Below are 24795 nucleotides of genomic sequence, written 5' to 3' on the forward strand. Positions count from 1 at the left end.
AAAGACAGCCGAGAAACGTTGCTGCTTTCTCCGTTGAAAAGGCGCGCCAGAAATTAAAAAAAAGAAAAAGAAACGCAAAAAAGAAGAATAGGTAGAAGAGAGTAAAAGGAGAAGGAGTAAAAAAGAAACGACAAGACAGATGGAAAGAGAGAGAATTACGGAAAACAAGGCAGAACCGTGGTCTGCCAGACGAGCAGAAATTAACGGTGGAATTTTTAATAACGCAAATTGCTTGGATTGCGCCAGTTAGCCGGAGGGAAGCATAACCGAACGTCGTTTCGCGGCCTCGAATACTTTCGTAAACGAAACGAACGAGCGGTCCGAAAGTTTCTTCCGCGCGCTGCCAAATTTATTTATACGCGGCCTGTTTGCCAGCCTCTCGCGGCTCTTTTCCGCGTGTTTGCCGTTTTTATCAAAGCCATTCTCTCTCGACTGCTCGCGCGGCTCTTTCTTTCTCTCCGATGCTCTATGCCCGCCCCTCGGCGAACGTCGATACTTTAATCGTCGTCGGATCATTCCACACGGGATTGATACTTGATAACTCGGTTACTCGCGCAGAACCGAAAGCTAGAGGGGTGAAAGAGATCGAAGAGCTGTTCTGTGAGATGTTCGCGCGTGTGCTTACCGTTAGAATATTCGACGCGGTAATGCATTGCCGGATATTAGCGTTTAATGGCGCACGATGGGAAGTTTCGAAAGGAAAATGTTACTACCGAGAGCTTCGAGCAAACAGATATATCTAACCGGTATCTCTCGAGCATCCAACAACTCGGAGGATTTCTATCGTTACTCGATGGAATATTAGATCGAACAATTGCAAAAAGAAAAACGAACGTCTGACGAAAGTAATCTTTTACCACTGAATACTCACTATGATACTGCCACGTCGGGGACACGATAAATCACGAAACCGATAGATCGCCGGTGATCTCCTCGCGTCGCAGTTCGAACGTTTCACGAATAACACGAAGAAATTTGAAGTGTTACAGAACGATTCAAAGTGTTACGAGAGACTGGGTCAAAATGTTTTAACTGACTGATTCGGGCGCTTATTTTGGAGGGTTTTTGTACTGTGGTTTTAGTCCCTCTGGAGGGATTGTCGTCCGGTGTATCTCAGAGACGCCTATTCCGATACTATTTGGTTATTGTTTCGATGACCGTGGTACGCAGGATGTCTAGCCTATCCTATTACTATTTCTGAGCGGGTGGTCTTCTTGAGCGTGCGACGATACGAAAGTCGAATGACACAGAGACGTAGTACCAGTCATTCACAGACCATGGCGACTAACTGCGCTTCCCGAAATTTGTTAAACGAGCCAAGTACTTCTGATCGATGCTTATCTCGTATGGAACTGCAGCGATCGAAAGGAAATTTCAGTTAACGTGCAACTAACTGAACGTCAGCTGGCTGAATTCGCTTATCCGAGTACGAGTTCCTATTACGTGGGAGAAAAATAATGAGGAAAATTGGCGAGCTCCTCTTGTATCGAACTCCGATTATATAAACTATTTATCCCCTGACAAGTTCATACGACTGGAGTTCTACTGTAATCTCATCGATTTTCTCCGCTTTTTGTTTTACGGAGTTAATCGATCTGCCAAATAGATCATATTTGCATGTGTATGTGTGTGAACGCAAAGCTCTGAACACTTTCGCGTAATAATATAATTTCTACAGCCGCGAACGCGCTAAAGGAAACACGATAAATTCCACGATGTTCTAACTTCTCGAAAAACTGAGAGATTACAGAAAGAGCGTAGTGTCGTAGGAGGTTTAATCGACGTTACGGTGCTGGCGATTTCAGTTGACGTTCGACAGCTTCACCCTGGGGAAATTCGTGTCGTTCACGGCGGAGGGCTGCCCGGACGGATCGCTGCAGATTTCGGAGGCCCAACGGCCGGACGTTGGTGGCCTCTGGTGCGGAACGTCCTGGGGTCCCGCGATTTACTACAGCGAAACCCAGACCGTCTCCATCACGCTGAAGCTGCTCAGGCTCAGTAAGGATCAGACGGGATTCAATTTCGACTTCAGGATGGTGTACAAGATGATCAGGAAGTCGGACGCCGTGGCACGCTACGGGAATCCATTCGTCGGTACGTACGTCTCCGTTTTCTTTCGCTCTCTATCATGATTTGTTTCCATGCCGATGCTCTTACGTTGATAACTTCGCCGCTCGGATGAGACGGAATTTACATAAGCTGGATACTTTTGAAAACAACGCGGTTCGAATTCTTCGGTGTCGATTTCGTCGAGTTTGTCGTGGAGGGAAATCGAAGTTTCTTGTAAAGATTTTCTTTATCTCAAGTCCAGATGGATTTAGTCGTTCTTTCTTTTTTTCTACCTTTTCTTTCTTGTTGCTGCATCCTTGTGTGGAGGCTGGCGTCTTGTAGTAACGTTGATAGTCAACGACAGTGATTATTAAATTAATTATGTAACTAGATCGTAAAGTGTTTTAAAGAACTATTCTCGCGATACGGTGAAGCTTCGTTTATATCAACTCGTCGGGCAACAAATAGTTTATCCCTTAAATAGTTTGTCCATCGCGTTCATATAAACGAAGTTCTATCCTGGCTCGTTTGAATTTTCAGATACTCGTTTGATTCAACGACGTTCCATGGAGATGACAATTCTATTTTCCAAGTAGATTATATTTCGTTTAATTGTCAATAATCCATTTTTGCCAAGACAAAGATAACTTCTTTATAAAAGAGATTATATGTAAAAAAAAGACGTACAAAAACATGTATTTTATAAAATATATATATAAAGATATATGAAATTGCAGGAAAAAGTCATCGATTTAAAATGGATACGTACAAACATCGATCTTGTAAAATATATACAAAGACGTACGATTACAAAATAAACGAGAAACATAGGACAAAGAAGAAGTAAAAATGACGATTCCAGGTATGACGCAGCCGACAGGAACACCATCTTCGACGGAATTGACTTTGTCAACGTTCTCGAGCGATTACGCGAACAGCTCGATGGCGATGCCGGTGCAGATGGTCGAACAGCCATCGACCACGACGAAACCAAGCAGCGAGCAGTACCTCGGGGATCTGATATCCGGAACCTACTGTTCCCGCATATTCAGCGACTGCGACCGGAAGAAGTGCAGACTGCAGTCTCCCAACTTTCCCGGATTGTACCCGCGCAATCTCACCTGCTACTACGCGGTAAGCCCGTTCGAAATTTTCCACCCCTGGAAACTTTCGAATAACCACCTGCCGCCCTGTAAACACGAAACGCCGAAGAACAGCGCAGAAAATTTTCGCAACTTCTTCCGTTTGCCGGATAGGATTCTTCTCGAGGAGAAATAGCTTTCTGAAAAGTTCCTTCCTTCTTTGATTGATAGAACTTGATAAAAGTTTCTCGTCTCGTTCGATAATTTACCTTTCTTTATATATAAGTACATATATAAATAATATTTCACGCAAGAAGACGATTAGAAATTGTTCGCTGGCTGAGGTAGCTTCTCTTGAAAAATTGTTTCTTGGAAGATCCTTTTCTTCCAATATGGAAGACTTACGAGTGCTCCCGCTGCGTTACTATCTTCTTAGTTTATGTTACGTAACATCTCGCGTCGAGTTGGAAGACCGTTTCTTTCGAAAATTAATAGACGGAGGAATAAAGTTCGAGACTCGACGATTTCCTAGCTTCGTGGGATTGCATGGGATTCGTGGAAAATCCTTTTAGCAAATGACCTAGGATGTTAAGCTGTAAACTCGCACGGTACTTAATATCGAGCTAGAAAATAGTCCGTACGAATTGTAGAAGCCTTCGCTGTTTATTTTGTACCGCAGAACTCGAATACGGGATCATAAATCTGTAGCGCGCAGTCCGTGGCGACGATTCCGGAGACCGCCTTTCTTAGCGAGTTATTTGAAAATTTATGTAGCTGTCCGAAGGAAGAATGAAGTTGGAACGAGTAAGTCGCGCGGTACGATGAATCCTCCTTCGTTGGAAATGGCTCGATTTCTGGTGTTTACGTAATTCTTGGAGGCTTCGTGAATTTTTCCAACTTCCCCGCTGTTCCCCGTGGATATCCGAGTTGTTATAGTAAAGAAGAAAATTTATATAAAAATAGTAGACGCAAATTCTGATAGAGAAACGATTAACGTGTTTGCCTGTCACCAACGTGGTTCTTTTTACTTTCACGATATTCACATTCGAAATAGCGACTTTGATGTACGCATAGTGGAAAATGTTCGAACATCTATAGACAACTTTTACGAATACATTATACGAAAGAACAGACTCGACTATCAGGACTACATCTACTATATTATATCTTATATAGTATCTCGCAAATTTGATATGCATTCCCAAATTGCTTTCGAACCTTATCACTGTGATCGTAGCCTTCCTTTCTCGTCATAGACCTTAATAAAATTTCCAAATCTCTAAAACGTAACACGCACGATATAAACATGAAAGTTTCCTGCGATAAGCGTTCAAATACTCTCGTAAGAAATACTACGAAGCAAAATCGTGCACGTAGAGAAAATATCATCGCGCAAGAAGGATCTGGTTGCACGAAATTATTTGAAATCGCAAATTACTAATTGCCGATGATTACTAAACGATGATCCGCGAGGAAGTCGATGAGAGGGTGTTGGCCGATCGAAATCTCGACGACGCTCTAATGAATATTAACAAAGCTGTTCTGTGGAGCGTGAAAGGAAAGGGGTGTGACGTTGGAATGTTCTCCGTGACACGCGAAACGTTGCAGGCTAATCCGAGGAACGGTATTTCAGGTCGAAATCGCACGACGGTCCGAGCAAATTGAACGGGTCGATGCACGGGCTCGGTTTCGAAACGAAGAGGAACGAACGCAACCAACGTTGGCATTCCGACGAAAATTTACGAGGCACCGCCACGAGTGTACAACCCGCGCACCATTATTCTCCTTTTGCCCGCTAAAGCCGATACGGCCCGCTAAATACACTTCGATACGACCACTGAAATTTTCTGCACCCGGTGTTCACGAAGGTTGCGCCAATTTCAATGTCGTTTCCACGACAGTCGCAACGAGGTACTTTCGTTACACGAGGAATGGAGATTGGATCGTATGGAATGCGTGGTAAACAGGGAAGTAGAGAGGTCGGTTAGTCTAGAAATAGGGGAAAATAAAAGGAGGAGGTTAGATAAAAGGAGCGTTAGGGTGACGCTCGATGTGTAATCGTTGGATAAGGAACGTTGATTAAGACGATAGAATCGAGACACGAGAGCGATCGATACGACTACGATTTTACGATATCGTAAAAAATGAAGGACACGCGCACAATGGTGTGTAAACGTTTATGCTTTTGCGAGGGACGTACGCGATAGGAAATACGCGATCGCGGCGGTGCTTTGATCGAGAAGTAATTTAATTTACCACCCTCCTCTGAACGTGGTTCATTCGATTAACCGATACACCTCTCTGATTCGAAGTTCGATAAATTGTTTTTCGGATAATATATGAGCGACACGAACATGCGTGAAGATGGATAGATAGATATAAGCGTAACGGTAGAGATAACGTTAATAAACAGGCTAAAAGAACAGGATTACGAAAGGAATGGATGAAACGAGAGCGTGGGAAAAACGTATGGGTAAAATAAAAGCGAGAAAATTGCGCAAACCAAAGTCTCTTTTTTTAGTCTGGAAATAAAGATTATTATTAATTCGATATTAACGATAGAACGCAGAATATGGCCCATGCATAATCCATTTTTAGTCTGACGTGTGAAATCAGTCCGCCCTTTGTATTTACGATCGTTCTTTTCTTTTATCATATCAGGTTATCGGACGAGTGTTAAACCTTTTTGAGGTCGAGTTTCTGCTCGCAGATAAGAGAAATTCTACAGGGATGGAATAATGGCATTACCCGATAGATGTTAGAAGATCACCGAACAGAACGATATACATTTGGTTTAATTCGTATCGTAGAAAAGTGTTGGAATAAAGTTTATGATTCAGCTTTTATTTCTCATCGGACTTTATGATCCGAATTAGTCTTCTTCGTAATCGTCATTCTTATCAGAGTTTATAATTTAGAAAAGGTTGAAAACTTATCCGACCGCTCGGTGCAACACCTCCTAAGTATCTTCCGTATTAATCTTACGACACAGGTGAGGCAGCACGACGTACCAGCAGGGAAACACGCCTTAATCTCCGTGAAACAGCCTCGGGGCCAATTGGTGGCCATAAGAGCGAGGCCAGCCACCCAAGCAGAATCATCGCCTCGCGAACTTCGCCTGTGGAAGGACTGCGATGTGGTTCAGGTACGTAGTAAAACCCGAAACGGCGAAAATTGCATGGATCGAGATAAATCCGAGACGTCGAACGATGGCTAGCCAGGGCGAAACGCCATGCACGTGACCGATGGCGTGGTATCGGCCAAGCCGAACGGTCGTTACGCTCGCACGGTAATTCCGGCGGGTGTGCTTCTTAAATCACGAACACTCTGCCGAATTTATCGATCCGCGGAGAAGAGAAACTATCGCCGTGTGTTCTAAGTTGATAAGCGAAATTTATTGGCGGACTATAGGGCCAGACCAGATAAGAAAGATAACGCGAGAATCCTGGCGAGTGGCTTCAAAATAGCCGACGAAAGTTTGCGGACGTACGTCAAACTACTGAAAGACCCATCCGATCGAGCGATTAATTGTTTTCTGAGAAATTGAAACGCGATCTTCTCGAGATTTACAGTGGCTACGAAAAGTGTTTGCTCGTAGCCTTATGTTCCGATACGTTTTCTTAGCGGGTTTTCCGTTTTATTTACACGGTATGACATTTTTCGTAGTCACATGAAGGTATTACTAAACGATACAAAATTTATGTAATTGATACGTAAATGCTATGATAAGTACAACGGTGTGTAAATACTTTTTGCAGCGCTATAAGAGCCAGCCGGTGTTACAAGATTATTTATATTTTTATGCGCATATTTGATATTTGTAGTTTAGTATTTTACTTTATGTTTATTTTATTTATTATTGTTTAGTCCGTGCCTTTCGCCTTTGGACGAACTTTCGGGTTTACATCTCTTACATCTAATTTCCTTCTTACATGTCTTTCCCACTCTATTCTATTGCACTACCTTGCTTATTCTACCTCTAAAAACTAAGCATTAGGAACTAGAAATTATCAACTAACGACTAAAATCTATTGCCACTTTGGTCTTTAGCCTCCTTGTTGTGCCTCCTCCTTGTCGTTTGCCCTTCTCTTCTCTATTATTGCTTTCAATTTTGCTAGACCTTCTCCAGTCACGTTCAGCGTTTTTCCTGTGTCTTTTGGTCCTCCCGTTATTTCACATTCTTCTATTACGTGTCTCAGGTCTTCTTCTTTCCTCCTACATAATCTGCATCTTTTTTCTCCCTCTTCTTTCCAGTATTGCCTTGCTTTGGTCTCGTTTCCGCATCTGAATCTTGCCGGTATTCTTCTGTCCTTCCACTTCATCCTCCCTTCTAAGTACTTTGGTAATTTCTCTTTGGCTATGTTTCTGTAGTGTATGTTATACTTGGATTCCCTTATCCTTTTCCCCCTCTCTTCTGTTTCTCTCTTTCTTCCTTCTTCTATAATTTGGTCTGCTGTCATCCTTTCTTGCTCCTCTCTTAGTATTTTACTTTATATTTACGTTTGGATTTCTGTAGAACTTTGTTATTACTGCACCGTTCTGCAAACTTCATCTGTGCGATACAAAATATGCCAAAAACTTTTCGATTAACCGTGGCTGGAGAAAGTTCCAGTTCCTTTTTTCGTCGTACTATTTTTCCCACCGAATGATACTAATTGTAAGAAAAGGAACGTCGTTTTGGTCCACAGGACTACGTGACCGTGTATGATGGCTACACGACCCGGGACCCGGTGATCCTCAAGTTCTGCGGAGGTGGTGAGCCGGTGCCGGAAGCCACTAGCAGCGGAACCGAGATCCTGGTCGAGTTCACCACGTCTCCTTACGGCACGTTCCTGCATCCAACGCCGCCGCATTCACTCCACGGCTTTCAATTAGAAGTGCAAGTACGTGGTAATTCTGTTCAAACATTCATGGGGCCGGAACAGCGTGCTTTACACCTGACGGTGGCGAACTACCGCCCCCTCGGTTCACGGATCGCATTTAAATGGTTGGTCGGAGCAGCCACCGTTACCACAATTTTCTTCGGGAACGACGAGCCAACGAGATAATGAATTTTAGGACGGGGATTCTTCTTCCCTCCCTTTTTTCCTCTCATTTCTTCCTTTTTTCTAACCAGTTAAGAGACGTTAATGTCGATGAATTCCTTTAGAATTGAGTAACGAATTTTAAATCTCGTATTATACCCTTTCTTCCATCGTCCTTCTTCATCTGTTTACTTTCTTTTCTATAAACATTTATAAGGATTAATAAATTCCTCTGTTTTCTACGTAGCAGCTAATCGTCTAAAAACTCGAATTCCTGTTGGAGCAACTATCGTTGCTGAAGTAGAACAAACTCGAGCGATATGCTCGAACGATAAACCGTCCAAGTTCTGATGTGCCTGGTACAACGTAGGTTATCCTTGAGTTTCCAACGTGAATCCCCCCCCCTCATTCGTAATAATTCGAGAAATTAAAGTATAAACCTTGGGACGTCTACAAGACCAAAATAATTCTTCCGTTTTTCCCCTAGTTCCTATCTCGTTGTTTCCCAACGAACTGTGCTTGCAGGTGAAGTTCGTGGACGCCGACTCGCCGACGTACGCGAAGAACAAGCATTGCGAGTTCTGGCTGCAGGGCAGCGGGGGGGTGGTGTGCTCGCGTCTCCACGGCATTCCTTGCCACGGAACAGCACGTGTCTGTATCATCTTCGCGGCGCTGGGCCGGCGCTTCCAAGTCCAACGCCACCGCGTCCTTTGCCCAAGTTTCCAGAGCAGAGGCCGGGAACCGTGTGGAGGAGACCGGCACCGCGACCACCGCAGCCACAGTTCCGCGTCTGGCTGTCCATCCTCAAGTTCCACGTAGGCACCAGCTTGTCGAGCAGCGACGAGGACTGCTCCACCACCCTTATGGTGTGGGACGGCGAGATGATGCCACTCTCCGAGTGCTACGATCTTGCCTGGTCGGTTTAATCCCCTTTGATTAATCGCGAATGCCTCGTTAGAACCGACGAGCTTCCGCTTGTTACGCTGGTTTTTCCGGAAAACCGATCCTCGTCTTCGTATTTCGTTCGAGTTCCTGACGAGCAGTTCGGTGACTCGAATGTTCCTCGAGCAAGACTACGATTATGGTGGATACGTGTCCCCATGGATACGTCAGAACAATCTTATGACTCAACTACGCGCTTTCGTGCAAATTCCTGATCTTTCGTAGATCTAATTTTAGACGGATGAAACCTAAGTAGAAATTTATTTCATCCACTGAATGTTTTAATAAATATAATACAGGCTGTCCCAGAATTGATGGTACAATCGTCGACGAGGTGATTGTACATGAGAAAATAGGTCGAATATATGAAATAAATTTTTTTCACTCGGGACTTTGTTTTCGAGAAAGTGGACTTTGAATTTCCTCCGAGCACGCACGCGCTTGACCATATCGTGGAACACAAACCGTATGCCATAGGTTTATGAGTTATAACAAGGCACGTGATTCTTAAGATTTACCTCGTCAATGCAAATATTATTGAAAATGCTGGTCACCGGTACCGTATACGCAGGAGTGTTCTCCGAGTTAGATCTTCGTGCACGCTTTTTCCACCGTATTTCCCCTTTTTCCTCGAACGCGAGAACGATCCTCGCTGTTAACTGTGGAAGACTTGTGTTGTCTTTGGAATAAACTTTTGATTTAATATGTACGCTTCTTTCTACATAAATGAATAAAGTAAATAATGGTTTGTAACGAGATGCTTTCGACCACGAGATAGTCAAGCGCATACGCGCTCGGAGGAAATTCAAAGTCGATTTTCTCGATAACAAAGCCTCGAGTGAAAAATACGTATTCCATATATATTCGACCTATTTTCTTATTTACAATCACCCGCTTGGCGATTGTATCATCAATACTAGGACACCGTGTATTTCGAATATTTCGTATATGTTTGAACGTAGTGCACATTTTGTGCATTTTTGCAACTTTCAATTTCCTGGAAATTCCTGGTAAAAATCCGCGACCTACTTATGACTATGTATATGCACTTCGGTGACTGGATGTTTCCTTCGTCGGAACGACAGTTTATTGGAACACACATCCACTGTAAACATAGAACTTCGCGCGAAACGTTCGCTGGAAGAAATATAGCGAGATGTTAAATTGAAATACAAGGCAGCCACAAATCCGTCTATGCAGTGACATTCAGGGATGCAGCCATGTACGATTCGGACCAAAACGCTCTTTAAGATATCTTGCTTGATTGGATATATGTTAAAGTACAAAGTCGAGTCCTAAATCAAGAACATCACGGTTATCGCCAATTAATATCTGCACAACTTTCGTCACTGATATCATCGACGGCATCGGATCCGTGGAGACGCCATTTCCCAGAGGACTCGTGAAAACATGAGTCGACCTCTGACAAACACAAAACAGAGACCTTTAATCCGTCGGTTCTCCTTACGGAACATCGATCGATGCAGTGACATCCGACTTACACGCAGAATTCTACGTTTTCCAATAATAATTGAAGCAAAGTTAAGATTAACAGCTTTTGCGATATGATCAACTTGTAGATGAAAGCTTCGAATATCAATCAACGTAACGACTCGGGCAACCGCTTGCGTGGTCACAGTTTTTCTTGAAACGTCAAAATGTATTTCCCACGGCTCTCGTTTCCTCGAATCTGTCGAAATTCCCTCGTCAAAATGGTCGAACGTTAGTCGAGTCTATAACCACGTTCTATTTCTTCCACGCGAACCGCACGCGAGAAAAAGATCGTCGAGTTCTTCCTGTCTGACCAAAATTCGTGAACTCCACTGTAGCAGAGTCTGGGCTGCTTTTATATACTGCACGACCAACGGCTAAACCGCGGGATTCTCGTGTTTGCTTCTGTTTAGTTGAGTTTGCTTTCTTGTTACGCCATGCTGTTAACAGATCTTCTTGCCTGGATGTAGTTTGGTTTTTCTTGTCCGAGAGTTTGGAAGGGGTTTGGGTTATGTAAAGAGGTTTCGGGTAACTTGTCCCTCGGTTCAGAAATTTCTATGCAGCGATTCGGATGATTTATAGGTAGACCCTCGGTGTTTGAAGCTCGGAAATTAGTGGAAAGTAGATTCGCCCATGAACCGTAGACCGGTGTCCCGCGTTTCTTATCTCAATCTCGTCTTACGAGATAACGATCGTCGTTTCGTTGCGATACGTCAAATTGGATACGAGGAAAATGACGAGATTAGCGAGAAAATTGACGCTGCAACGATTCTCCAATCTTTATACGCATCTCGAACATCCTTTCATTACGATTTATAATCGTTTAACAAGATCAACTTAAGGCAATATTGAAACGAGAAATCGTACGCATCGACGATAGCTTTCTCGTATTTCGTTCGAACCAGAGATATTTTTCAAAGAAATACAATTACATCGGGAATGACCGAAAGAACGCGCCGATAAAAGGGATTTCCAATTAAATAGTCTCTTGTAAAGCTCAGGTGACGCGATATTCGCGAAGATTCTATCGTCGCCCTTCTCTCTTCCAAATTTCATCGCACAGACGCCACTTTATCCACGCCCCGGGCTACTTTAATCTGCTTCGATCTCTCAAACATAATCCATCTCGAACAGCGAGAAAGAACACCAACGTCACGGAGACAGATCCGCCGAGCCATCGCACCCTCAGGCAGCCCGCCCCGCTGGAAACACCACCCTGTTGGCGCGTTATTGCAAGGACAAGGTGCCGCGAACCTGCGACCACGCCATCCTACAGAACACCAGTCGTCCCTGTTCCCTTGGCGAGAGCTTCGTATCCAGCGGAAGCAGTTTGACCATCGAGATGCGGATGGTCGAGTCGACGGCTCTCAGGCGAGTGTAACTCGATTGCGCGATACGGGGGGGGGGAAAGAGGGAAAGCGAAATGGGGATGAACGAAGAGAAGGGGAGAAGGACGGGTGGAGAAAAGCGGTTTCCGTTTCAATTACACAGGCCGCGTGCCGTTTTGTTCGACGTTGTTTCACGTGAGCGTTATCGATCGACACGGCCGCGTATTATGTTTTCTCTCGAGCGACGATGTAATGAGATTTCGCCAGGAATATCCGCGGGAAGCGAGCTTTTATTGGCCCCGACTTTTCCCGAGCTTCTCGAAAATTATCGGCAACGATCGGTGATTAAAGAACGAATCCTTTAGATATCTCGTTTAATCTTCCACGACTGTGAACTTCCTTTTGGTTGCGATACGCGAGAGCAACTGTTTCTACATCTATATGTTTCAAAGCGTCAAAGTTTACACGGTACAGTATAACGCGTAAAGATAAATAGAAAACCAGTTTGTATTTAAATTGCATTAATATCCACGGTTTAATAAATAACTATTACGAACGAATTATTTGCAGCGATACGATAAAGTAGGGATGAAAGAAAATAACACAGGGATCACGGCCAGATTAGAAGTTATTGGATATTTTCGTGCGAGCTGAATGTTTCACGAGTTTTATTCGATATCTTTAATCTTCGATAATGGGAAGCAAAGATTATCGCGGACTGATAATCCATGACGAGAAAGAAGAGAGCCTTTAATCCTTCGCTCGATGAAACGTCGAGTAATCGTTTCTTTCGATCGACTGACGTTTAAGTCAAAGGGAACGAAACTTCTCGAGGCAAATTAAGATCGGAACTTGAAACGAAGATTTTGAACGGAGACGTATATTTCGCGTAGAACCGGCTTCCTCGAGAAGTCGGAGGTCGAAGTTCCGGTATTTCGAGATGTCGTGCTACTCTTTCCTTTTCCTCGTTTTCTTTTTTCCTCCCTTTCTGCGCGCTCAAGGGGTGGAAAGCTTTGAATATAAATTCAGACGAAATTTGCTCGTGACATGGAGCTCGTGGAATCGATACAGAACGTTACACGCGAGGAATGCGGAGGTTTTATGGCGACGCAGCGCAATATCTGCCGCACTTGCACGTTTTCGCTACCGACCTCCCGTCGTCAACCTCTTTTCTTCCGTTTCTCCGCCACGGTTCTCCCAATATCAGTTATTTATAAGAAGCGATTTTTCCTGCGCGTCGACCGCACCGTTGCGAGTCATTGAAACGCTCAGATTCCACGGAGCCCAGGTCTTTAGAAATTTCTCTGTGAATTGAAAGTCAATCCTGGAACAAACAGATGTCGCAGTGTTTCCTTCGCAATTACGTTCTCTGATTATTTCGTTTCCCTTCGTGTCGATATATATGGAATTTGATTTATAAGAACGCGATTAGAGTTAATAACTGTAGAAACTTGTAGGCAACCGAAGTAGAAGAATTTCTCCAAAGAAATCGAAATGGCACGTGAACGAAGAAATATGTGACGTGGTCTGGTAAGGAAAGAGTTTAAAGCGTTGAAAAGTCGATTAAGATCGTTTCGACTTTCTCCTGTGTTATTTCCCGAGGAAAAGCACCAAGCCAATTTTCTAGAATAATTATTGACTTCGCAAGTTAACGATTAACGTCGTGTATCGGTAACAATAGTAGACGAGTATTTATTGCGTTAAGAAAAATTATAAAACATTTTTAAAAAGTGAAGAAATCAACCATCTTCGTTTAAGGGGTAGAAAGGCTACCTTCCTCTACCCTTTTCTTCTCGAAGGCCTAAAATAGCCGAAAACAAAGCAGACAAACTTACCACGGAGTGCGTAACTTTAAACGCGTTTATCTCGGAAAGTCATTTTCGCGTGTTAATCTCATTTTACCGGAGCACGTCACGTGTATACAAAGTCGGCTACAAGTATTAAGATACCAGCTGATATTTTGTACAAACTGCATGCTCTTTGTTGTTTTTATTTGATATATATACAGGGTGATTGGTAACTGGTGATACAAGCGGAAAGGGGGTGATTCTAAGCGAAAAAAGAAGTCGAAAATATAGAATAAAAATTTTTCCAGTTTGTATTCTATATCTTACTCCTATAAACGTTAAATACCGTTCTTAATAATGTTAAATATAAAAAAAGAAATTATAATATAAAATACCAAGTAAAGCGAAGATTGTTAGATTTTTTTAACAGAGATGCGACGAGTGTCGCGATATTTACGACCGGCGGTCGTGTTCGATAAACTGAAAATTGCGATTACCCCACAAGACAAACAAATTTCTAAACTCTCTCGGGAAGAAAGAAGGAAAAGAGCAACCTAACCCGAGTAACTTTCATCCCCATCGCGAACAGCCTTGTTCATCCCTTCACCCTTTGCGATCGCATCGTTGGAAATGCCTTTCCGATATGCCATTATACAAGCTCGACCGGGGGAGTTCAATTAAATCGAGCGGATCTGGATAAAAAGAAAAGCATCGGGATTCGCGTATGCGAGCACGAGTCATTTTTTAATTGGCCGCACAAGGGGGCGGTGATGATCGAGGAATCGCCTCGTTTAACGGGTTAATAAAGCTAGGGGAAAGGGAGGGTCGTTTCATGCGGAAAGGATTAACTAGACCGTGCGACGCATCCGCGTTCCGTACGGCTATCACGCTCGAATACGCGGTCTTCGTGTCGGGCTTGCAGTGAAAAATAAAATGTAAATAACCCCTTTTGCGACGTGCTTCGATAAGCGACAGACGTCGACAACCTGCGACGGATAATTCCTCTCTATAGTATCGAACGTTGATGACCTGTTACGCGTTTCGATGAATAATCCCGTATTTTTAGCGCGTCCATACTTTTACGATCACGATCACGATGACGAGGATATTCTCTATATACGAGAGACGTGTAGTGCGGTCTTTGTACCTGGCACGAGTTGCATTCACCTTTCCGGTAATTATAGTTATCGTGTAATAAGAAATTTTCGAAAGGAACGAATTGCACGATGTTTTTACATGGAAGCGTATATTTTATTAGGTCCAGTCGTAAGTTAGTTTATATTTGGTTGAACGAATGCCATAAAATCTATCCGATCGAAAAGCGATTGTATTTCAGTTCTTTAGAAATCTCGCGTCGGAAAATTCCGACAGGTATTTTTACATTCTTCGAATAATATTCGTAACATTTTCGAAAATTCACGCGCCGATGAATTTATTACTCGATCCAATCTACTCTATGTATATGTAAAAAGATCAGTGAAAATTTTCAAATTGTCGAGGCTCGACGTTCCACGTACCTTTAACGAGCTTCAGACGCATACCGATGACGAAATTTTTCTCCATTCCACAGGCCAGTAAATTTTCGCGCGCTCTACGAATTCGTGGATCTACACCAGGACGGCGATCCTTACGGCAGCGGGCCGTGTTCGAGGATCTTCTACAGCCGCAATCGGGATCATTATCCCGATCGTAGATTCCAGGCGCCACGCGACATTTTCCTTTATGGCCGTGGCGGTACGAAAAATATGAGGTGAGTCCACCTTGCCGCCACTTAACTATTGTTCCAGACGCTTTCTCGATACCGTAATGTCCTTAAGGCCATGGTGAAAGACGAAGATCGGGGCCACTGAACGCCAGCTATAGCCTCGACGAGGATTTACGTCGCTCGGGGCAATTCCTGCTCTTTATATTCTCATCGTTGTTCCTATATGAAAGAGGAAAATTTTGAATTATAAACAAAGAACTCGGCAGCAAAATTGGGAAAATAAATTCGTGGATGAGGAAATGATCGCGAGTAGATAAAATCTCGGGCGCTTTTTGCTCTGACGAGAAATAGAACAATAATTCTGTCGTTTCCGCCTCTCGATGTTATCTAAAAAGTATTGGATATCGAATGGAGAATTTACTGCGGGAATACTCTGAAGAATTTAGAAAATCCAAACGACTGTCGCTTTGTTAAAAATACTCGTCATCTTTATATCTGTAGCTTTTTACCGCATCTTGAGTCTTGCGCAACTATAAGTCCCAAATAGACAGACGAACGTAAAAAGGTACAGTAAAGCGTTATATTAACGATAATCGTGTGCTTAACGATGGTAGGGGCAACGAAGTCAGGTTCGTCCCATGGGAATATGTAAAAGTTAACGCTTTACCGACCGCTAGCGATTTAACAGCACACGCACGTCGACCGGCATCTCAGGGCAGGGCTCTGTTCTGGTTTAGACTCTCCAATCTTTCGATTCTTTTCGTTTATCGCGAACGGTAAGTTTTCCAAATTTCTATAAAACTGTGCGAGCTTACAAAGCAACGCAATTGACGCAACTGAGCAAGGTACCTTAATTCCAAGTAACAAACTACTGTTCAAACAATGAGAAAGATTGTCGGCGACAAAAACCGATTAATAGGCCGTCGGTCGGTAAGTGTCGGCGACAAAAAACCGATTAATAGGCTATCGGTCGGTAAAGTGTTAAGGAGAGAAGCAAGACGCGCGAGGTTTCAATCGACGATCTGTCCATTTAAAGGGCTGCCCGGAGAAAATGACGGGACGATCTAACGAGGACAAACTCTTTCTCTTTCCGTCGGCCGCATCCGGCTTGAACGGTGCTCCTTTTACGCGCAAACGATTCCGCGATTTCGAATGAGACGCACGTCAGAGTAGCTCGCCTCTTCGTTTCACCTCACAGAAGCGATAGCCAGCCGTAAAAAATAGACCCTTTGTGCATCGCGACGAAAGTGTGCGCGTCTTTTTCTTCTTTTCTTTGCCCCTCTCTCTTCTTTTCTTTTTCTTTTTTTTTTTTTTTTTTTTTTTTAAAACTGTGCGAGCTTACAAAGCAACGCAATTGACGCAACTGAGCAAGGTACCTTAATTCCAAGTAACAAACTACTGTTCAAACAATGAGAAAGATTGTCGGCGACAAAAACCGATTAATAGGCCGTCGGTCGGTAAGTGTCGGCGACAAAAAACCGATTAATAGGCTATCGGTCGGTAAAGTGTTAAGGAGAGAAGCAAGACGCGCGAGGTTTCAATCGACGATCTGTCCATTTAAAGGGCTGCCCGGAGAAAATGACGGGACGATCTAACGAGGACAAACTCTTTCTCTTTCCGTCGGCCGCATCCGGCTTGAACGGTGCTCCTTTTACGCGCAAACGATTCCGCGATTTCGAATGAGACGCACGTCAGAGTAGCTCGCCTCTTCGTTTCACCTCACAGAAGCGATAGCCAGCCGTAAAAAATAGACCCTTTGTGCATCGCGACGAAAGTGTGCGCGTCTTTTTCTTCTTTTCTTTGCCCCTCTCTCTTCTTTTCTTTTTCTTTTTTTTTTTTTTTTAGAGTTTCGCTTGGCGTCTCGTCGCCTCTCGCCAAGTTCCCCGACCCTGTTTCGGTATCGAGGGAGAAAAAGAGGAAGAGGAAGAGTCTTCTTTTCTTAGAATACCATCGACAGTGTCGCCACAGTAGATCGCTCTTCGTCAAACGCGATTATTTTCTGGCTGCTGCTGCATCTTTTCGTTCCTCCTACGATATATCTAGACTCGTCTGAAGATATAACCGACCAACGTTTCGGGAATCGCGAGGTCGGAAAATTTTTAACGAGGCAAAAAAAGACGGGTATCAAAGTGTACGCGACTGAGACTTGCACGCGATACAAATAGCGTTTACAGCTTCTTCCTATCCGCTGCAACTTCACGAGCTTAACAAACTTAACAAACTTCCTCGAAGTAATACAGACCAAGTAAAATAAAGACGTCTCCTCTTTAAAATTTTCTCCAAATCACCCGGTAAACTCGAGCAAATCGACAACACCTGTTCTTCCGCTACAATCTTCCTCTCTCTTCCATTCTTCTAGATTTCTCGCAGCCCTCGAAACAGTCGTACAAGATCCCTGCCAACCTCCCCTATTACAGATTTCCCTCTATTTACCCTTCGAACCTCCTCCGCTTCCTCTAAACTCCGCCTCAATCAACAAAACTCCCAAAAGGAAACACAAACATCGTCGAAAGTCCTACTAACACTGAATTTCGCCGTTTGCTTTCGACCTCGCGAGAACAACTCTCCAATTCCGTTACCGTTCATCGATCCTATCCCGCCGAAAGTTCCCTTGGCCGGCCATTAAAGCCGGACGTCCTGTTTTATGGGGCTATAAAATCGACTTTACGTCTTCGCGGCTGGTCCTTTCTCTTTTCGCACGACCGTGACTACACCTACTTTGGAAAGTCTTCGTTCATAAGGGGTGGCCCGGTCGTTATCGTGAATAAATGCAGCCCGGTTTTTCCTATCGATCGTCGCTCGCGTCGTTATTTGCTGTTCAAATAGAATTCCACTGCTGCTTCACGCGTGGGCAGGCTGTATCGCGTGCTCGTTTACTTTATTCGTAATTATGATTACGCGACACTCGTTGTCCGCGGAAAGGGACAAAACGCAGCGGCCAGTACAATGTTGTAAAACTATCTGGGAAGCACTGCGCGAGACACTTGTACAATTTGTTTTCTTTTTTCTAGAAAGAGAGAGAGACAGGGAGATGTAATATTTCGAGGGTGAATTAGGTTTTTCTGGAATTTTTCTCGACGCGATATTTCCTTGAAAATTGCAAAACAGTAATTCTATCTATCGATATCTTTTACGTTTATAGAATGCAGAGGAATTGCCCTCGATCGTTTTATTTTCTCCTGCAATCTGCATCGTTACTACGTATCGCTGGCAAAAATTTAAAAAATCGTCCCGAACACTCGCCAGATATACAGTGGCGTGGAAAAATTCACAGCCAGATAATTTTTTCAAAAGGTGACAGCGCGGAAAGAATTTTAAATAACATCGAGGATGTCAGAGTATGACAAGTAGAAGGAAACGCTATCTAAAAAAGACTAACTAAACTAACACACACGCCGTTACCTTAATCGAAACTTTTTCAAAATACCGCTTTTTTAGTGCGATAAAGCGAAAAATCTCTCTGGCCGAATTCTTTTGCTATACTTCCTTATGTTACCGCTTTCTATTTATCTACTAGAACTTCAAAACCGTGCAATACCATTAGCGGCATTAACAAAGAAAACGAAATAGGCAAAACTTGGTCGAGATAATGCTCGATACGAGTCCGCGAAGTTTGCAAAGGGATAGAAACCGATGATTGCTTTGACCGCTGGTCAATTAACGAAGGAGAAACGTCGTTGACCGGTCACTTTCCTCCTTGTAATCTCCTCGACGTGGTATCGATCGGGAAAGCGATTCCTTTGCGTGGCCGACCGGCCATGTAAATTCGATTAAGTGACACGAGTGCAGGCTACAACGGATTTTCCAGCTGCGTGTACAGATTCGAGGGCGAGCACGATGAGATCGTGAAGCTGCGGTTCAACAAGCTGTTGAACGGAAACCGGACGTGCCGCAGCGTCTCCAGCCCGAACTTTAATCGGCTGCTTTGCGTCGGATCGGACAACTTCTCCGTGAAGGTGAGTCGTATAACGACGTTTCGAAAATTTCAATGAAAATCTCGAATAAGAGTCTGATGCGTACTTCCCGGGGAAAGACGATTTTCACGACGCTTTCACGACGGGTGTCACGCGTGTATACGCGTCGCTTTGGCTGCCTGGATGACTGTGATAACGTACGAGTCGTAGAAAAATTATTGCAAAATAAAACAGACGTTTGCAAGTCACCGAGAAAATACAGAGGAATGTTGGAACGTTTAAAAAATAACTTAATTTAGAGGAGAACGCGACAGAATTACGCAGAGAAAATAAGAAACTTTGGCTGTAAAAATCACGTGCAGAAAACGCCTGGCCGTGAAAGCGTCAAGCTGCTACGCTCTTCCATGATCAAACACCTAACGCGCTACTTGCGTTCATCGCCATCCGCCGAAATATCTGTGTTATCGTGCCATATTCTACGTAGAACCGTATTTCACTGTTAGTTCAATCTTAACCACAATGTGATTCGAGATTTCTATCCGTCCCTTCAAGATCTCCTCTACCTCTGGCGTAAGATAGTTTTCGGAGATAAGAGGACGTCGGACGTGAATACGTTGGCTCGCACCTTGAAGGGAGTCTCTGGACAAAGACGCGTGAATCGCGAAATCGTATTCAGTTTCTCGATTTTCCTTGTCTTTTTTTATTCAGCGCGTTTTCGATACGAATTGCATAATTTCGAAGGGAAGCGTTTATCGCGCGTGATATCTTTCGACGTACGTATTGTACTTACAGGTCGCGGTTTATTCGCTCGTTCGATATCCTTTTTCTTTGTACGGTCATTGAAAGCGCACCGAAGCGCTTCAGATTCTTCGTTTCACACCCTTTTTCCCGCGCGTAATAACGAGCCAGAGTCGCATGTTCCAATTAATCTTCGAACAGGCATTGCTCCATTTTATATTTGCGCGACACGAGAGCACTAGAAGGGCCATTCATCTTTCCTGAATACAGTTGTTAACCCGACGAACAACTGCACGGTTCCGACAAAGCTGTAAGCCTGCCGTTGTTCGTATAAACGCAAGAAATCATACCGTCATACAGTTCTGTTTAAAGATTAATCACAGAATCGGAGTAAACGATATTCGAAGATCGAACATTCGTATTCCCGTTCGAGTTAAATTTACAAAATTCCGTAAGCTCCCGGAAATATCTCTAACGCGATTAATCTGTAAAATTGAATCAAAGGCAAACAATAATCGGACGATTTACTAATTGGATAATAAATTCCCAAGACGCTACTAATTCGGTCGAAAGACCGGAGCACAGCGGCAAGCGAGCAACGATTTTAATTTAAAGTTTGCCAACCACGATCGAAAGAATCTCCGTCGATAGTTGCGCCGTTGGCGATTGCGCGAGGGTAAAGGCTGTAATTAACGAGACCGCGTTTTCATTAAAACTTTATCAGAAATTCGGCGTGTAAACGGCGGTGTGATCGCGGAGGGATGTACGACGATCGAACCGAGGCGAACGAACGTTCGCGTGACCAAAATAAATCTGAAATTCCGATCGAGCAGCGAAACCGTGTCACCGTCACCGGCCATTTTCCCGCTCCGTCGTTCCTTCCATTTTGTTATCGATCGCAGGATTTACGAGGGGCACGGACTCGCGTCCGTGAATTTAAAGCGCAATTACACACGCTAATGTTCTCCGATCGCGTTTGTTCGTCACCGTAGCAATTATAATAATCTGCCGATTGATTAATTCGTAAGCGACCCCGGGGACCGAATCATGCTCGATATCTACAGGTGCTCGATCTTCCATGGCCGAACGCTCCGCCTGTCCAACGGGATTGCCTCTGCTCCAACCGATCCCTACCGATGAACGTCAAGTCCACCTCGAATATAGTCGAGGTACACTTCACCGTCAGGTCTATGGACGCGTTGGATGACTATAATAATCTGTTCTTCGAGGGAACCTGGGACTTTATCAAGACCAGCCCTTGCATGCAGAAGCGAAGAGTGAGGGGACCATCCGGAGAGATCAAGTATAAGGTGCCGGTTATAGACGAGGATGAGGTGAGATTTTTATGGCTCTAGAGAAATTTGGAACAGACGAAAAAGCTTGGATCGACGCGTTCAATGCGAAATCTGTACGTATCGACTTTAATTACTTCTCGTGTTCTAGTCGTTCTTTAAGGAAATCAAACGAACAGATCCTTTTTTCCATTCCTTTCGTCGCGAAAGATAGAAATCGTACATCTCACATTGAACGTGTTACGAGAGGTTCAAGGAGAATTTTGGACACGAAGTATATCGGACGCCGGTGGTAGGTCGCTCAGATTTGCTTTCGTGTGGTCTCAAATTGAGCATTACCTTCTAAGAGCTCCGTTACATAAAATTTGAGTTACTGTAACGGAGGACAAATCGAATGGCTGGCTACGATTATGACGACGAAGGTTCCAATCGCTCGAATCGTGGAACTCGAAATTTCTCAAAATTGTTCACCCTCCTACGAAGGGAGGGGAACTTCCGTTTTACGAAATAAATATTCGCCGAAATAACTCGGACATGCCATACTTGAAATCGAAGAGTTCTGGGTGGATTATTTTCAGAAAAACTGCGAGAAGCATCCATGGCTGATCGACCCAGGGCCGAACCAATATCTCTACGTGAAAATGCACGGCACGATAATGTCGAACACGAGCAAATGCGCGACGAAGAACCGGATCGTCGTGCACACCGGTGGCGCTATCCACGTGTCGGTGTGCCCGAAACCACCTGCGGAATCGAGTCACCACGTGGTCGAGGTTTTCAGTGACGGCTGGGCCGTCAGCAGCAACGCGATGATCCTAGCACCGGGCCAAGACCCCGTCAGGACTGTAGCCGTCGAATTTATCGTCAAGGAACCGGAAACCTACACGGTCACCTGGCTCGAGCTCGCTAGAAGGTTAGTAATTCGAAATACCTTTCTTATTTTCTTTACAAATCCTCTAACACGTTAACTGCCATACGAAGGGATGATTCTTGACGCCGAAATAAGACAAAAGTCAAGAATAAAAAAATTGCGTTTTCGATCTTGTTTTTTAATTATTGACAATTAAAAATCGGCCAGAATATCCCTACACGCGGGCAAACCTCCTTACACGAACGAAAGGAGGTCAGCCTAAGCAGAGGGGCGCACAGTCCTCAGTCCCAAGGACATACGGGCGGCAGGATACCACACAATTTGATTTTTCCAAAATATTATATCGTGTTTGAACGCTCTTCTCCAACCATCTTATCCAAGTTATTCGTATCGTTGAAAGTTTGCCGGTCCATGAAATTTATCTTATTTTAATCGTTCTAAAAAATCTAATATACCCCGGGTCACCGATGATCATCGTGGCAGTCAATGTTCTAAATTTACCAATAACACATTTGAAACCATATTGCTTCTTGTACGTACGTGTCTTACGGTGCCTACTCAACGATGCGATCAAACTAAGAGCGTCGTGCAGTACATATCCAATTGAATCTAACTGATAATACGCTGTTTGTGTCGTAAGAAATTCATATTTTAATTAGACATCAACCTCGAATGGATTAATCATGTAGATCCTTGATTAAACAAAATTTACACAGCTACTCCCTCCGTGTATTTAGCGATAGAAACCTCTTGGTTATCTTCGTTCTTTCGCTTGAACGATCCTGAACGAGGAACCTAAGCAGTAATCTGTCCTTTCACGTTACCTTTGAACCTCGCCAAGAGCCTTGCCCTCAATTCGCCGGAGTATCTACAAAAAGCACCGACAGTATCTCATTCAGAAAGTTGTCACTGATCCCCCGTTTCACCTGACAAAACGCTAGTTCTAAGGTCTTGTTCGAAAACGCGACAGAGAAGAAGTAGCCACCATTTCACATTCTACACACTACTCGGAAAAACCTCGAACAATTCTCCGTTCGTCTTTCTTTTAAAACTCTTAGAAACTCGTTTGGTCAAGTGGCACGGAATCTCTGGTTTTCTAAAAGCAACGTTCCCAAAATTTCACTGGGAGAAATGCCAAACGTCTTCTCTTCGCCCTCTGCTTCTGATACTAAAATCCCATTCTGCAAAGTGCTAATAAATCGTTAGCTCTCTTAACAACCAATCTTGACGATCTTTCCTCCTTTTAGCACGTTGTTCCCAAAATTTCGCTACTTCTCCCACTGCTTATCCGCTGTAACTGTACCTCACCGAATCCGCTTAGAAAAGTGCCAAATGTCTTTTGGTTGCCTACTAGAACAATTCAAAAAGATTTCGCTGCAAAAGCATTAAAGGAAAGTATCTTCCCTTCGCTTAAAACCAAAAACTCATTCGGAAAGTCTTTAATCTTCTTAACGACTGCTAAAGTACTATCCTCGGAATTTAATCGAGAATCTTCTTGATTAAAGTTGAAGGGTCTTTTCTTTATTTTACGCGTCTGGAACGTAACTTCCTAATGAAACGATGACTTTACTTTCGAACAGCACACGATGTACCGTAGAAAGATGAGAAGTTGGCCGACACACAGGAAGCACAGCTCTCTATCGCTCGCCGTCATGCTATAGATTTTACTTGTGTACACTACGAATTTTAGTGTATACATTGTAAAGCGGTAAAGATATCTTTACCGCTTTCCTTAACAGGATTACAATGTCCCGCTTCCATATACGTATCATGCACAATATTGGAAGCAGTATTACGTCTTAAATATAAATATTTAATTAATTATTCAATTACTTATTAAATATAAACCCATTCGGTAAAGTTCTTCGATAATCTTCTTTTACCTCTCATTTTATAAACTTTCTTTTGTCCGCCATTGTACGTAACACTTTCGGCTAATACGCGTGCTTATCTTTACAACCGTACCGAGTTCATCGAAAACAAGTAAACCGCCCATTTACCTAGTCGTTCTTGCTCGCCTCTGAACGATAATACACAACGTAAGAAATGTTCACAGCTATTCGACGCTTAAGCGTCTTCGGGAAGATATCCACCGAGATTCCTAACCCTATTCTCAACTTTCCGGTGCAGACCATCGGTGACGTCGAGCGCAGGGCTGCAGATGCCACGCGACTGCGAGCAGCGATGCCCCGAGCTGGACGCGTGCATAAACGCGTCGCTGTGGTGCGACGGGATCTCCCATTGTCCATCGGGCTACGACGAGGCTCTGACCCACTGCTCGGTCCTCCTGCAGCTGCCGCCTCTGCACCTGGCCATCGGCATCCTCGCGATCGTCACGATCATCGGCGTGATCTGCTTCGTGATCTGGCGGATCTGCAGGCAACGGGCGAACCGATCGATATCGCAGCACCGGCTGAAGAGCATCTCCTCGGAGACGGCGATCATCGACGGGAAGGAAGTGATTTGCTGACACAGCGACAGTTCTGTGCGATACGTCGAGGTCGACCGGGTGACCACCGTGTGACGATCGCCCACGGTCGTCCCATTCGTCGCTCGTCGTGGCGTCGTCGCG

At 44.0% G+C, this 24795-nt stretch overlaps 1 protein-coding gene across 1 annotated transcript in view; it reads left to right on the top strand.

The window, feature by feature from the left end:
* Positions 1-24795, top strand: part of LOC100749585 — a 60089-nt gene that overhangs the window by 26659 nt on the left and 8635 nt on the right. The window contains 12 exon segments of the mRNA XM_024372346.2: positions 1806-2094; positions 2912-3183; positions 6124-6276; positions 7820-8014; positions 8681-8752; positions 8755-9071; positions 11723-11959; positions 15274-15453; positions 19217-19364; positions 21125-21394; positions 21931-22265; positions 24354-24795. Coding sequence (XP_024228114.2) covers positions 1806-2094; positions 2912-3183; positions 6124-6276; positions 7820-8014; positions 8681-8752; positions 8755-9071; positions 11723-11959; positions 15274-15453; positions 19217-19364; positions 21125-21394; positions 21931-22265; positions 24354-24693 — 2808 coding nt within the window. The 3' untranslated portion in view covers positions 24694-24795.

This window comes from Bombus impatiens, unplaced genomic scaffold (genome assembly GCF_000188095.3).
Source record: "Bombus impatiens unplaced genomic scaffold, BIMP_2.2 scf_0060, whole genome shotgun sequence".
Classification (NCBI taxonomy): Eukaryota; Metazoa; Arthropoda; class Insecta; order Hymenoptera; family Apidae; genus Bombus; species Bombus impatiens.